General features: G+C 41.4%; 1 protein-coding gene across 2 annotated transcripts in view; it reads right to left on the bottom strand.

The window, feature by feature from the left end:
- STON2 (stonin 2) overlaps window positions 1–15,752 on the bottom strand; it is an 81,121-nt gene that overhangs the window by 44,125 nt on the left and 21,244 nt on the right. For both annotated transcript variants that reach the window (XM_086749322.1, XM_086749323.1), the window contains exon 4: window positions 11,461–11,658. In XM_086749322.1, the coding sequence (XP_086605448.1) occupies window positions 11,461–11,658 (198 nt within the window). The remainder of the gene's footprint in view (window positions 1–11,460; window positions 11,659–15,752) is intronic.

Here is a 15,752-nt window from a genome sequence, read left to right as displayed (position 1 = left end):
CCAAGCCTGAACAAACAAATCAATCCGGGGGAGGAGGAGTGATGGGTTCATGAAGCAAAGCCTCCAGTAAAGCCCTCCTACTTTTTTTTGTGTAAGCTTTCCCACCCAGATCCCACTTCTGGCTGGCTGGCGAAGGGCCTCCCGCAGAGGAAGCACAGCGAAGCTCCCTGGGCCAACCTTGTGTCCTGCTCACAGAGCAAGCTCGCTGTGCTGGAGACGGTGCTGTGCTGCCCTGAGGTGCAGCGGAGCAGTGAAGCTGGCACGCTGGCTGGTGTGTCAAATACACCATCACCCTCCAGTTGTCAGCTCTGCCAGATGGGACCACCTGCCTCTCTGCATCCTGCCTGCTGGCATGTGCTCCCTTTCCATCCCAGTCCCTCCTGGAGACTCATGCCTACCACACAGTTACAAATGCAGAGTTAGGTGGAGGTAGAACATAAAAAGCACAAACATGTAGAAATCCTTCTGCTTTTTGCACTGAACAGATATTTCTCTTGGGTGTCTCAAGAGGAGGAACAGGCTTTACCTTTTGATTAAGATGATCAAGAATCTTGGTGCTTACACAAGAACATGAATTTATTTAACTTCATTCAAAACTAATGCTCTTCTTACCACACATTTCTTGTAAGAACATGTATATCTCAGCACCACAGTCACCATTATGCAACCACATACAATATTTTCAGAAAAAGAGGATACATTCAAAATTTGGGGCATGCTTAAAAAAAAATATGTAAAATGGCCTAAAGCTTGGCATCTGCCTATGCTAGGTACTTATTCTTTGTGTAGTGACAGAGTTGTACAGATTGTTTTAACTACTATCAGATGTCTGCAATTAATGACAGTATGGCCTGTACCCCATCTTTTTGAAAGAACCACAGATCTACCAGATCAGCCTGAACATAGACTCAGAGCTACCCTGCTCCCTCCAGCCATGTCAGTGTTGCTGTGGAGAGCCATCCTCTTTACATAGCCAGAAAACCAACACCTTTAAAGATTCGTTTTAACGTAATCTGAAACCTGGGGAAGTGGCAAGTCTCAGCTTACACATTATCTGCATTTCAGATAATAATCAAAACAGCTATTTGCTGAAACACCTACTTCAACATGCCCATTTTATATTCTGAGTTACGCTTTGTGTTCCTAACCACTGATCTCCTCTTGTCCTACACTTCCCTTTTCACTTTTGATATGGAGCATTGAAGACATTTAATTGTTAATTTATCTGTATTTATGCTGCTAGTACATTAAATTATTCCACTGCTCCAAAATCCACTTTAGGATGTTTCAGGAAACAGTGCACTTTGTAATTACCATGTTTGTGAAAACGAGCAACAAACCCTAGGGCTGGAGCCAAAAGGTGTCTGTTACAGGCACCTACCTTCTCAAATGCTATCCCATACCGAGATTTCAACCAGCCAGGAGATCCTTGCAGGCAGCTGCACCCACAGAGGTCACAATCTCGCAGTCTACGCTCAGCGAGTTTATGCCTCTTCCGAGTGCCAGTGTGCATGTTCGTGTCTGCACACGCAGGGCCAGCTAAAAGCAAAAAGCAAATGGCAGCCAATGATACCAGACTGCCAAGCATAGCAAATCGCTGGCTGCCCTGTGTCAGAGATGGAGACTGTTTGCTCTGCCTCCAGCAGCTGATTCCTACCTGCCCCTTTCCTGCCAAGGCTGTGGGAGGTTCTGCGAGCAGCAGTTCCCACACCCGTAACAGCAGGAAGAAAAGAAAGGCTCCAGCTGCTGCTCTTCTCCTCGTCTTTCTTCTCCCCGTCTTTCTTCTCCCCTTCCTACAGTGGAAACAGACCCTGGCCCCATCTCCTCTGCTGCTCCCTCCCACCCTCCATTATGAGGGGCCAAGCCTGGGATGCTGTGGAGGCAGGTCCTGCATCCTCAGGCATGGCGAAGCAGAAGGCAAGAAGGAGGAGAAGAGAAGTGGAGGAAGAATGAAGAGGGTCTTCTGACCACATCCACAGCTCCCTGGCGCGTCAGGCCTCTCATCCGTGCACAGCCCCTATCTCCACTGTTGGCCACCCCTGCCCACCTCCGTCTCCCCTGCCCGTGCTCCTCACCTGACCAGAGTGCACAGTGTGCGAGAATACAGTTGTGCCACCGCGCTAACGTAAGTGCTGAAGATCCGTTTATTTCCTTCACTCCCAAATGTTGGTTTAGTTATGCACACACTGATCAGTATGTAAACCTAACAGAAAGGGATCCCTAATCTCTTGACTTTTCAAAGCAGGTTTAGCTTCATCTTGGTCTAATGTTTAAGCCACCAACATGAGGGACATTTTTGTTTCTTACAGAGATGACTTATTTTGTCAGTCCTGCTGTTTAATTGTCCCCTACAACTAGAACTCTTATTGAAGATGAAAGCTCAATAAAGCCAACACAGGACTAGTTGACCTGGAAAGCTGGGTTTCAATGGACCCTACCTTTCTCAGAAATAATCTTGGGTGGTAATGTTAAATACTGGAGCTAAAGCAAACCACATACATGGATACATAAAGAGCAAGGAAGTGGGGCTGTGGTGATAATTAAACATTAACACATCTAGACATCATGCCAAATCTAATGAATACTTTGTCATTGCTCTTTAATAAGAATGATGATGCAGAACATAGTGATAAGGACACAGGAGGCAGGCTAAATAACCAAAAGGAGGGAGTGGAAAGGGAAATTAACATTAATGAGGTAAGAAAATATTTTGGAGAGGTTACTGTGCTCAGATCAGGAGGTCTGATAGGGTCCATTCCTAAACTGTGAAATAACTGACATGTAAGTACAGCTTTCAACACAAGGATTTTAAAAGAACTGGTTCAGATGGGCATGGTACCATAGAACTGGTGAAAAGCATATAGAGTAACTACATGTATAAGATATAAAAACAACTTCAGAAAACACAAGCTGAACGTCTGACCACAATAGTATGCAAGACTTGGGAAGGAAAAAGTGAGAAGCAGAAGATAAAAAAGGGAATGGAAGTTTGCTTTAAAAGAGGCAGTTTGTTTCAGCCAAACCTAAAGCATTTCCTTGACAATTGATTTTCTAAGGAAAAAATATATCTGTATTAGAAAAAGCATTTAACGTGGTGCCACCTGGGAAGCAGCTAAAACAGAGACCGATACCAGTATTAAGACAGAAGTAAAAACCAAGCTAAAAGGAAGACAGCCATTGAGTTTTAATAGGAATATTAGGTTAGAGCAGATACAAATAAAATGTATTGATTAAGACTATGTTTATGTGTATTTTAAAACAATGATCATGGCACAGAAATGAACATGCTAACAGCATTTGCCAAACATACACAATTAGAAGGAACTGCATATATAAAGGAATCTCTGAACATCATACAGAGAGGAGTGGTTCATCTCAAGGACTGAGGCAAAAGAAATTAGATTAAATGTAATAAAACAATATAAAGATCACAATTAGGCATTTAAGGACAGATACATTTGTTATAATGAAGAAACTCATCAATTATGTAGGAGAGAAAGTGATCTAGGCTATAGCCAGTCAATCTGAATATAGTGAAAGGGTATTTGCCTGATGCACTAGTACAAAAGGAAATAAAATCCTGAGATGTATCAAGGAGAGAATTCCCGAAGCTGGGGAAACAGCAATATCTTGATATCAGGCTATGGCAAGAGCTCAGTCTATGCACAGTTTCGTTCACCACATCCAATAAAGATTAATTCAAAAAGGAACATGAGCTGAGAAGGCCTTGCTAGGAGGAGGAGGAGAATAAAGAATCACAATACTAAAGATCTTGTCTCATTCAGTTTAGCAAATGAAAACAGTGAGGGATATAATTACACTGTGTAAATATATTAAAAGGGCTTATGCTGGAGAGGGCAAAAAGCTATTTGAAAAACAATATTGGCCCAGGAAAACATGGATAGGAAATGGTCATGAATACATTTACACCAGTGTCCCACGAAACAGCTTCCACTCCTATGATTTTAAGTAAATCATGTTTAAAGCTCTCTGAAATGTCTACACATGAAAATACATCTGCTTCAATAAATTGGTCACTCAAGTCTGTGCTTAAATGGCATAATTTCTACAAAGTCTGCAATGCGTATGAGGACACAGAGCTACAGGACATACATTGAACAGATCTCTATTCTCCTTCTAGGCGTTAAACTAAATGGCCACATTTGAAGAGGAGCACACAGAGCTGCAGCTATTTGAAAATTTGCTGCACCATAACAAGAATAGGTGGGACCTGAGTATTTTAGAAGTAGTTTTAGGTGCCAAACACAGATCTTGACTCCTTCATGATAGGTGCTGAGCACTTGAAAGAGTTTTTATGAAAATCAAATCTTAAGTGATCAGTTCAAATCAGTTTCCATGAGATTTTGTGCAATACCATTAGGAAGTTTACGACAAGTAAATTGTACTGGCATGCCCATCACAACATTCACGATCACTCTTGTAACCAAGATCAGAATGAAGAAAGTAGCACAAAGTCTCCTCTTCCTCTTGTGTAATGAGCACAGTCATAATGCAAATATCAGTTTGTATCTGTTCTAAGATTAGGCAGAGGATTTTGGTCTCATCTGTCAAATATAAGGACAATTAAGACCAAATTGCTTCTAATAACTAATGAAAAATCTCATTATGCACAATCATGTAATATCTGTGTTCTAGCATTATTTGGTTTGATCAAGGATAGATCAGCTAGAAAATGGAGATGTTGAAGTAAAGGCATACCTCAGCAATCTCCCTACAGTACTCTCATCCAACTCTGCTCATTTCTGTCTTGAAAAAGCAGAAAGTGTCACATCTTTTCCCTAACATTGGGGCCAATTAAAAGAATAGAGGAGGCAGAAGTTCTGATAAAAAATGGACATTAAAAATAATCACAAAAAGTTTCTAAGTGTGCACAAAAGAATAAATTATCACTACAGAAGTCAGAGGTTTTCCTTAAATGATGCCTCCGTTCTCCTTGTTTTTAACAAATCTGCTTTCTATTCTATCCCACACTGTTCTTTGAGAAAGCGATTCTGTAACTGATCCCCTAAAGGCATTCATCAGCACTTTTCCAATTTCTGGGCTGTGTAGTCCAGTGATCCCCCAAGCCTTTCTTAGGTTTCAGATGATGTCACAATAAGGGAGAAACAAGCAAATCCATGCATTTGGGCATAATGAAATTTCTCTTTCTGGCTTGCTGTCTTGCTCCTGTCAGCCTTTTCACCTGCTGTTTTACACTGCCGCTTCTATTGAGCCCCTTCGTATTCAGACAGGAAATTCCACATGGAACTGGGATCTCTAATTAAGAGCACATGAAATGATTTACAGCTCCTGTTAATTAGTACTACTGTTGAAACCTTTTTTACTTCTCTGCCATATAGAATTAACAGGGGAAAATGTGAGTTCTCAGGTGGGTAATTTCTTCACGCAGTGAACCCCGCTGCTGTCTAAGAACTACAGAATTGGCTTCTGTGGGGTGCAGCCAGCTCCACGGGGACCAGCTAAGTCACCGTGCAGCACGAAGCTGGGACAGTGCTGCACCATTGCTATATCAGTACAGATCTTTGCGTCCTGTCAGTGGTACAGCAGCATGTTGCCAGGAACTGAATGCAAAAGGCAAGATAAGACTACTGAAGATTATCACTGATGTTTTCCACTTTCGAAGAGCCTGCTGTGGGGAGATGCCTTGATGCTTTTCCCTCCCAGAGGCTTTAAGTTCAGAAGCTGTTTAGCATCCTGCAGAATTGCTCCAAACAAAATTAGTCATTCCTCTTTCAACACAGCAATCACAGACAGCCACTGCCCTTAAGTATTCCATCTCCAATTAAGATGGACATTTCAAACTGAAACGTCCTGCCCAGCTGTAAAATCTCCTACTGAACTCCTCCGGCTTATCACAGGCATGTGACTTTCGGCAGTGCATTAGAGAGCAACTGGAGCCAATGTAAACACTGTGGCTGAGGAATCACAGCCTTACAAACACAAACAGAGGGCTTCGTACCACCTAGTCTGCCTCACTGGCATGAGATAAACTACAAAGCAGCTACCCACATCTATTCTCTAGGCATATTGCCTACATAAATGGAGATCAGCAGGTCAGTCCCATGACTAGGGCTGGAATTCTGTCTGCTTTCCTTTCAGCTCATCTGACTGTATAAAACCATCAGTGAATAGGTGTGAAGAGAATGAAATTTATCAGGAACACCATGTAGGCTCAGCACGTAGAGCTTCTACAGCAAAGTATAACCCTGCTACAAATCCACAGTAGCTGGCACTTCAGAATAGCCAGGAGAAAACTCAGCACCTGAACCAAGAGATGCTCCTCTAAGCTGTTAGTACCACAGGGCCAATGATATGGATGAGATCAACACTGATTCTATGCTGGCATGCAGGCAAGAAAATACTCCATTAAACAGCAAAATTACTACCTTTCTTATTTATATTTTTTAAATAAAGTTTTTAATTAAACAATTTCTAAGCAATAATGGAAATCAGACCTAGTTCTTTCATGTTACTGCTTTCTTCTCTCACAGTTTGCCTCTTCCCTGTCTTAAATCTGGTGTTCTCAGGGTGTGAAGGAGCAAGGACGCTGATTAATTCACAGGAATAAGCAGGATAAGACTCAGCCTAGTAGGAATTAGGAGGAGCAGACCCTTTTGAGCTTTTTTTCTAAGTCTTTTCTTGCTATGAGAGCAACGTTATATCCCCTCCCCTTGCACCCTGAAATTTCTCATCGTTTCTGAAGAAAAAGCAAGAATCTGATAGTCCTACAGCAGCTTCAGCCACTCTTCTTTGGGAGGCAGGGTAATAGAGAAGATAACTAATCAGTGTTATTTTCTGGGGCATAGATGGGGCAGATATTGAACCTTTTGAGGTTAGGAGACTACATTTAGCCCTAGCTGAGGGCATAAGAGCTGGCAGGACTGAGCTCAGTAACATCTCAATTCTGCTTTAAGCATTATCACTAGGACAGTCCTTTTTAAAATTGAGGTTTTGAAGGGCTGGAGATGGCTGAACAGGGGCAAACTTTGCTGCAGTTGATGTTAATCAATAAAATATTGTGGAGATACTTGCTCAGGATATGCTATATCTCAAACTTAAGTTATGGGTTTGGTGCAGAAATGACTGGGTGAGGTTCTTTGGCCTGAGACATGCAGGAGGCTAGATTAGATTATAATAATGATATCATAGTCCTCCCTTCTGACCTTAAAGTCTATGAATCAGATGACTGCAGACCAAGCTCATTTTGTAATTCTCTCTACTGAATAGATAGAAATAAACTTCTGCTTATTGTTTCACCTGTTCTTTCCTCATTCTAACATTTCCGTCTTCCTCCTGATGGATTTTCTCTTCCTTCAGGTACTGAGGTACCAAGACAGTGACTCTGGTCCACTGACTATACCTGCAATCTTCAGCTGCCTCAGAGAGCAAGACTGCCAGACCATAAGGCAAAGACCATTTCTACTTCACTGAGGTCCAAGCCTGCACAACTGAGCTGCAGAGGCTCCCCCACTGCAAAACAGGGATGAAGATTCAACACTGCTGCAGAGGTCACTGGGATACTGTGCATTCCTTAAAGCAACCATGAAGCGTTGAAGAGGAGCTGATTTCCTGTACACAGGTCTGATCTGAGATCAAAACTCTCCTACTGCTACCAATTATCTAGACCTAGCTTCCCAGTTCTGCCCTACCAATGCATTACTCTTAAAGAAGTTAAAAATGCATTCAGAAAAATATAGGATGACAACGAGGAGACAAAACTCCTGAATTGCTACCTGATGGCTGGTATTGGATATGGGGAAGATAAAAACCACTGCCTCTGGTGCTGAATTTAGCCCTTACAGGTTGGAGTTGTGCAAGAACACATTTTAGGTGCTATTTGCTCATGGTATTCTGGATTCCCTTTCTCCTTGAAGCAAGGGTTATATGTTCCTCTCTGCAGTCTCTCCAGCTGGCCTTGGCAGACTCTCACACACAATTTTTTTCATGTGTCTGGGGCACCAGAAGAAGTTAGTTAATAGTTAGACAGAATAAGTGAAGCACAGCTCTGGGTGGAAGGTGGTAACCATCAGCATATGCTATTTTCCCCCTTGCTCTGGTAATTAACATGAAATATCTTCAGAGCTTGTAGCCTGTTTCTGGCATTCAGCACAGACACATTGCACAGCTGTATAATCTGTTCAAAGTACCTTGTTTGAAACCTGCAGAACACCATTCTTGCCACCATCACATCACGACTCAGTATGTAACTGGCTACAGTTACAGAAAAAATATCTGTAAGAGTAACTACTGCAAAAAAGCATTGGGAAAAGGTTTGAAAGGTTAGTACTTGCCCTCCATTACCTTCAAAAAACAGCTGAACCTCAGCTTGCCAGAATTGTCATCTCCAAGTCTTAAATAGAAGCAGCAGAACCCCCTTAAGCCATGCAATTTACTTGGAAAATAACAACATTCTCAGAATTAATTCCTTCTGCTATTTATTAACTTTCTGGATTTTGAGCATGCAACCTTCTATCTCCAAACATGCAGATGTTCTCAGAAAATAACAACATAGCAATTTCCTCAGTATCCCAACAGTCCCAGAGCTTCAAGAGAATGCCAGACAGAACAACTGGTCAGCAAATTGAACCATCAACATAAACCACAGCATAGCTGCAGCTCTCCTAAGATACAAATCACAACAGAAACAACAACAGAACTAGCATCAACGCACCTAAACTAGCTATCAAGGAACTTAGATGTACAAGGCTAGTCAGCTTTTTATATGCATATACACACACACAGAGCATTATTACATAATACAGGTAGATTTTATTATATATTCTATTAAATTTCTAATAGACTATAGTTTGTGATCTATGCAAATATATATCTTATCTATTTTATTATATATATATTGAGTGTATATAATTATTTTTATTTTGCTTACAAGTCAATATTTAACTTTAACTTCTATAAATAAGAAAATATTTTAGAAATGAATGGTGAAATGCAGAAATCCAAATCAAGCTGTGATGTATTGTAATGCACAACCTCAGAACAGATCTCAGTGCCTCCTGATCTATAATCACAGCTATAAGAAGGCCTCTCCCTTTCTCCTCTGACATGTAGATATTTGGCCTTTTTTGAAAGCTGAGACAAGCATCTGCTTCAGAATGAATACATACTTGTATTGCATCAGTAACAGAGATGTCCTGTGTTACTTATCTTGCAGAGTACAGCACAAATGCCAAAAATTCCCACTTCTTTCCGTGCTCATTGATCCAAGCTGAGCGACAGGGTGATGCATGGCAGGAAGCTCTGAGGCAATGGGCCACTTCACCACAGCCAAATACAACTTCATACACACTGTGAAATCCCAGCTGTTGCAAAGTGCCTGTTGTTATAACTATATAAACATACCCATGCTAAATGGGCAGACTGCTATCACTTGACCCAAATTTATTAGCTAGCTGCTGCAGGCTAAAATAGCCCCTCACGCTGACAAAGATGAAGGTAATATAAAAAGCTTCTTAGTGCCAGAGTTCAAACTAGCACAGGCAGTAAAGTGCAGCATCTTCTAGCTGTGCTTTGATTGAAAAACAGATCATCTTTTTCAGCTCTACTCATGCATTATTTACCTTCACTGCTGTGAACTCCGCTGCCTTTACAGAACGTCACTGAGCTTATCCTGACTCCATCTGTCAGGAGGTTTTCTGCAGTTCCTCCCACAGTGAGGGTAGACCCTCAGGTTGGGATCATCCAGGTCTCTACCATCTTTCTCAGATATCTTCCTAGGTCATATCTTACATAAACACATGCGCTAGATAAAGCTCAAGCCCATGGAATTGTTTTACACTCAAACCCTGTGTCAGTTGTGAGAAAGTCGATTCCCAACCCATTTCACCTGCTTGGAGCCTGCCAGCCCTGGAAACCAAGATGTGCATTCTCACCGTGACTGGAAGAGCCATTTCTCTCAGTGTCTGACCATTGACTAGAATTTTCACACTTTTCTCACCAACAGGTTTTTCTTGCTTGAAACAATATTAAACTTCTTATAGAACTGATTCTTTACCACCACTAAGGAGATTAAAAAAATTGATTTCTCATTTTTGTTGGGTTTTTTAGCAGTTAAAAGAATCTGATTTTTTTTTCCCCTCCATCAAGCTTGACCTTGCAGTCAACATGCTGGCTAACAGTCAACGTGAATTCACCATCATATAGAGCACAATGAGGATTCCTTTCTTTTCCTTCATGGAAAAAATAAATGTTATTTCACTGCCTTGATGGAGCCTTCAAATTCCACTACAGACTGAGGCAGCCAGTCTTTTAAGAAGAGAAATGCAAATCAAATGCTTGCATCAAGTCAGGTTTGAATAACTGAATATCTAGAGAGGAGCAGAGAGGAAGGAGAGATGAAAGTGATCACGCATTTTTGTGCGCTTATGCACTGTGAGGGTGCATAATGGATGACGGCAGAATAAACAACGGAAACGTAGTCAGAACTGTACAACAGCTCCATAGCCACCAGGTCCTTAGGTTCCTCACCTCCACAAACCTTGCCTGATGCCAGCAGGCATCTCGGGGAGCGGTCTGTGAGCCATCCTATGAACAGGAACAAATAGATGCACTTTGTTCATGCTACTGCTGTAGCATGAGTAGCTACTGACCTCCATCAGCTTAGGGTGAACAACTTCCAACATATTGCAGGTGCTTCCTCCTAGAGCTGTGTATTTTTTTCATCCTGACATGCCAGCTCTTTTTATGCTCTGTGAAAGGCAGGCGTTCTCATCATCCCAACTCTGCATGAACATGGGTGCCACCATTCTGCCCTATTTCTCCTGCTTCAGAGATTATCTAGAACACAACTAAGGAACAACGAGCTACAATGCCATGCAGCACATTTTTCCACAGTCAGGATGCCATCTGAATAGATCCCTACAAGGTCAGATAAAGGATCCTTAAATGATTGAAATCTGCTACTGAACCACTCTCTGTCAACTCCTACACTCTCTCTGCATTACTTTACAGTAACAGTGCAAAGCACAGTGCAAAGAACACATCCAGCAGCCTGGATCTGTGTCTTCGCACTCACTGAAACCAACCTGGACCTGCCTCAGCTGAATACAGTGGCGAGTTAAGAAAATTTCTGCACAGAAGTTCAGGAAGGGCACCCAGCTTCTCTCACAATATACTGAGAACTAGCTCCTAGATGAGCTTAAGCTGATGTGGTATGCAAAAAGCAGAAAAAAGCTCCAGCATTTCACCTAGAACTGTCCACCAACAGGTATATAGCTGCATTTGGCTTTTACTTCGGGAGCCTTCCCCTATCAGGGGTGTGTCAAATCCAGGTGTGATTTTTTGGGAATTGGACTAGAACCAAGTGTTAATCTGCCTAATCCTTCAGTTTGTTCTGCTTTGGATCCATTCCCTGTAGCTCACTTCTGAGCAGTGAGTAGCATCAAAAAGGTTGAGATGGAAGCTTGAAGGCTTCCCTCTTACCAACTGAATCTGCTGCAGATGTTCCACCACTGGTCAAGTCCTCAGTATTAATTGACTGCAGATCCGTGTAGGAGGGAGCAATGCTTGGGCTGCTGGTGTCCTCTGAGTTGGTTGTCCAGCTGCTCTCTGAGGCCTGGGCTCGCCTTTCAGAAGAGTTGGAGGAGGGGGAAGTCCAGCTGGGGGCTTTTGATGGAGACACTGGATGCAGAAAACGAACGGGTACTGGTTAGAGACTTACGGGGCAATCTTCCAGAAGATCACAACTCTTCCAAAGACACACTATATTAGCGTACTGAGACTCTTCATATATAAATTCCAACATCCATAGCAACACAGTTATTTTATAGCAAACACACAGCAACTTAACCATAGCCTGGCACTGTTACCCTCCAGCACTACTCAGCTGTCTGCCTTTGATCCCACACTGCTGGCAGCTCTATGTTTTCCTAGTATTGCAGAAGCTATGACTTTTCAGAACTGGAAGATTTCATGTTTCTGTCACTGCTGACAAGATCTGAATATCTGTGTTGTGCAACACAGTGGAGTTTTTATAGTAGCATAGATTTTTATAGAGTAGTTTTATAATATTTAATTAAGCATTCCCTATCTGTGACACCCACTCAAATGTAGTTGTCTTCTCAGGAATGCTCCACATGAGAGGAGGAGTATAAAAATAAACTAAAATTGACCTATTGATGTGCACTAGAAATGGCTTTTGTTTCTGAACATGCAGGATGGAGCGCCCCAATCTGAATAAACTGCTTAACAGTTCTGCTCAGTATAGGCCAAAAATCCTGCTCTACTCTCTTGCTAGGCTTGCATGTCAAACAGTTAATTCCTGCCTAACTGTCATCCAGAGTTCAGAACACAATCTCATACATGCAGTGCTATGAGTGTGTATTGTATACTCTTTGTATTGTATACTCTTTGCCCACAATACCACTTGAATGCTAGGAACAATGGGCGACTCTAGTGAGGAAGCTAAAAAAAAAAAAAAAAAAAAAAAAAGACGTGGTAAAAAAATCTTCCTGAACTAAGGAAAGGTGTGCTGGTAGAAACTAATTCTAATTTAATGTCAGCATAATAACTGTTTTCTAAGTTAGTACATCTATGTATATCTTTTAAACCAACAAAGATCTCAATGCACCCCGAATCTTGCAGTTACAGAACAACTACTGACAAAAGGGTTCTCTTCTCAGCATGTAATACATAAATAACCCTTATTAGGTTGACAGACACTTTGGAAGAAAATGGCAAGTTAATGTTAAACAGGATTTATCTCTCCCTGCTCCATCCAAGTGGTGTGATGGGACACCACCTCATTATGGAAACCCTGTTGCATGCATAGAGGGAATATCCAAACGATGCTCCCTGCCTTGCCAGTTCAGAAGCACCAATTTATTTCATGTAGCTGTAGTGTTTCCCTCAGGTAAGCAGGCACTGATACATTTATATTTGTACAGCTCTGAGCCCATGTACTGAGCTGATTCTGAGTAGAGTAATCCCTAAGGATGAGGAGCTGAAAGTCAAGAGATCTGTCTCCTTATTGCACACGTTGGCAACTGTTGTGCTAGAGTTACATGACCGCAAAAACCCACTTCTCCCTCCAGTAATTCTGCACTGTATTGTGCTTGATGTCTGTAGAGAAGCATGACAAGTATATTATTATAATCTATCAAGTCCCTCAGTCCTTTTGTTAAACATGGCATGAGGCATCTGAAAAGCCACACTTAAAAGTTCACCTGAAATTGCTTTGACAGAGTGCTTTATTTGCACACAGAGGACAAGCTGAAAAGCTGAACTCCACACGTAAACCAGAAGCAAGAGTCAGGATTTTTTAAAAGTGTGTTTTATATTTGGAATCCTAGAAATTGTGGAATTATTTTATTAAAAGTATCATAGATGCAAATTTGCACAGGGTTTTTTTTGTTTGTTTGAAGTCAGAGGCACTGCAATATGAAAAACTTAAGCTAACTTAGAAACACATAATATTTAATAATTCTTATACTGACAACTTGTTCTGTGCTTTCCAAAAACAATTTTGTCTAAAGAAAACTGACTGGAATAGTATTGCAGAATACTATTGCTGTATAGGGGCAAATTAATTTTATTCCAGATAAGTTGTGCCACTTTGTAAGAAGATAATTATTTGTTTTTTTCTAAAGAAAAATACTTTTCTTTTGGAAAACCATAACCATGGAGAGCTTTTTTTTTTTTGCAACAAATATTCTTTAAAACCTTACCACAGTCAAATTCCACCTACCACTGTTCTAGGTTCCCCAAAGCTAACTCTTGGAACTAGTGAAAGTGCATTTTTCCCCTAACCCACATCAAACAACTATTTATCAATCTCAAAAAGCAAGACAAGCAGAAGTAAACATCTACACATTCTTAGGTCCCTCTTCAGATGCTTCTGCTGCTCTCCAGACTCCTGGAAATGCTGAAACCAAACTCCTAAATGAGGTGGGTTTTTTCCCTAGAATTTTGAAATTTGGGCTTTAATGTCAATGGATGCAGAGTCATGGCCTTTCAGCTGCAAGAATTCTTAGAAATCTGTTTATGTTGAAAGACCAGTGCCAGAACTGTCCCTAACATGCAAATCCTGTAGTATGCGTAGGATGCTGAAAATCAACTCCTTGTTTCCCAAACTGAAAAATGTTTCCTTCCACATGCATTTTACTTTTCTTGAGGCATTTGTTTCTAAAACAATGGATTGGCTTTTAATATGCAGATGTACTGTTACACATTAATCGCCCTCTGATGTATTGAGGACCCGTTCCTTGATCCCTAGGCTGTATAACAATCAACCTTGTTAGCATAATTTCCTTTCCATAAGATCTCAGATTTCTCTGATTTTAAGACAGCATCACAGTTGGTCTGGTTTTCAGCTACTGAAAACCTGTTTTCAGACAGAACAGCATGAAATGGTTAAATTGAGATTTGCCTTACTGTGGGATAGTCTCTCAAGGGACATGGTTGGAGTTCAAGGTACTTGAGCCATTTAAAACCAGACAAAGCTCTGGAGAAGAAGCTAGGGGAGGTGTGAGTATGTTGTGTGGAAGAGATGACGTAACAGATCTTGCCTTGCTCTAATTTTGGTGCTTTGCTGAATACTTCTTTGAATTCAAGAGTACAGCTAACAACGACAGTACAGGAGATTCAGAGCTGAAGGCCCATTGTATAACAAATGCAAATGTTTTGTCACCAGCTGGCTGTGATCATTTACAGGTTATGTAACATTTGTGATAGGAACATTTGGATGAGTTTAAAAAAAAAAAATCATTTTTCACTTTTGCAGTATCAGTCTTGACAAGTTTGACTAGCCTGATAGTAACTACGAGAAAAATAAAATTTCTTCTTTTCCCAGCAAAAAGAAAATGGGGAAGGGGGAACCACAATGCATCTTTTCTGTGATTAAATATTTCTGTGGCCTCGCTCAAGAGTTACTGCTTCCCAGGGAGAAATCCACATGAACTGGCAACTGCCAGTTATCTATGCACAAACTGAACAGCAGAAATATTCTGAGAAAAAGATTTTGCCTAGCATTTACTCTTCCTGAACCTGGTAGAATGAAGGGTTTACAAGAATGTCCTAAACAAAGATGATTTCCACTGTGAGGCTTACAACGGGTGCTTTTCATTTCTACACTTCAGGTTTTGACCTTTCTTCTCACCTTCCAAATTCTTTGCCTGTGTTTTCAGCCCTGTTTCTTGCTACCAGTCCCCCAAATTTCTGCTCCTGCAATAATGTCTTCACTTGTCCCAGGACAACAAGGGTCTAGCATTAGCCTTGGTTTTCTTTTAAACCTATTTCCTATAGGATAACCACTACATGGCAGCTGATTTAAAGTACTATTTTTTCAGACTGTGAGCACTTTGGGACAAAGATTTGCTTTTTGGGGAACCTGTGCAAAAATACCACAGCCCTAAGGTCAGAGTAAGACAGCATCTGTCTCCCCTAGAGCCCAACTTCTCCACTCTCACGACACTCTGGAAATGTCACTTTGCAAGCCCTTTTAAAAATGTGTTTCCAGGCAGCCTGGCCATCAGCCTGGGTAATTATCTAGCCAGCTGTGTAGCTGCTTCAGCATGGTCAGACAGACAGACCATTTCCTAACAGCATTGGAGCCCTGACATGAACGGGGCTGGGGACACTGAGCCTTCAGACGTTGCTTTTCACAGCTGCCGGCACAGGAAACAGATTTCAAACATCTCCATCCTTCTCACACCGATCCGTCTGTCCATACTTGGCCTTTATACTTTCCCCCTCCCATCTGGCTATTCACTATTGTT

This window comes from Chlamydotis macqueenii, chromosome 5 (assembly GCF_036417535.1).
Source record: "Chlamydotis macqueenii isolate bChlMac1 chromosome 5, bChlMac1.mat, whole genome shotgun sequence".
Taxonomy (NCBI): domain Eukaryota; kingdom Metazoa; phylum Chordata; class Aves; order Otidiformes; family Otididae; genus Chlamydotis; species Chlamydotis macqueenii.
The sequence above is the reverse complement of the archived record's forward strand: the minus strand, read 5'-3'. Positions and strand labels throughout refer to the sequence as shown.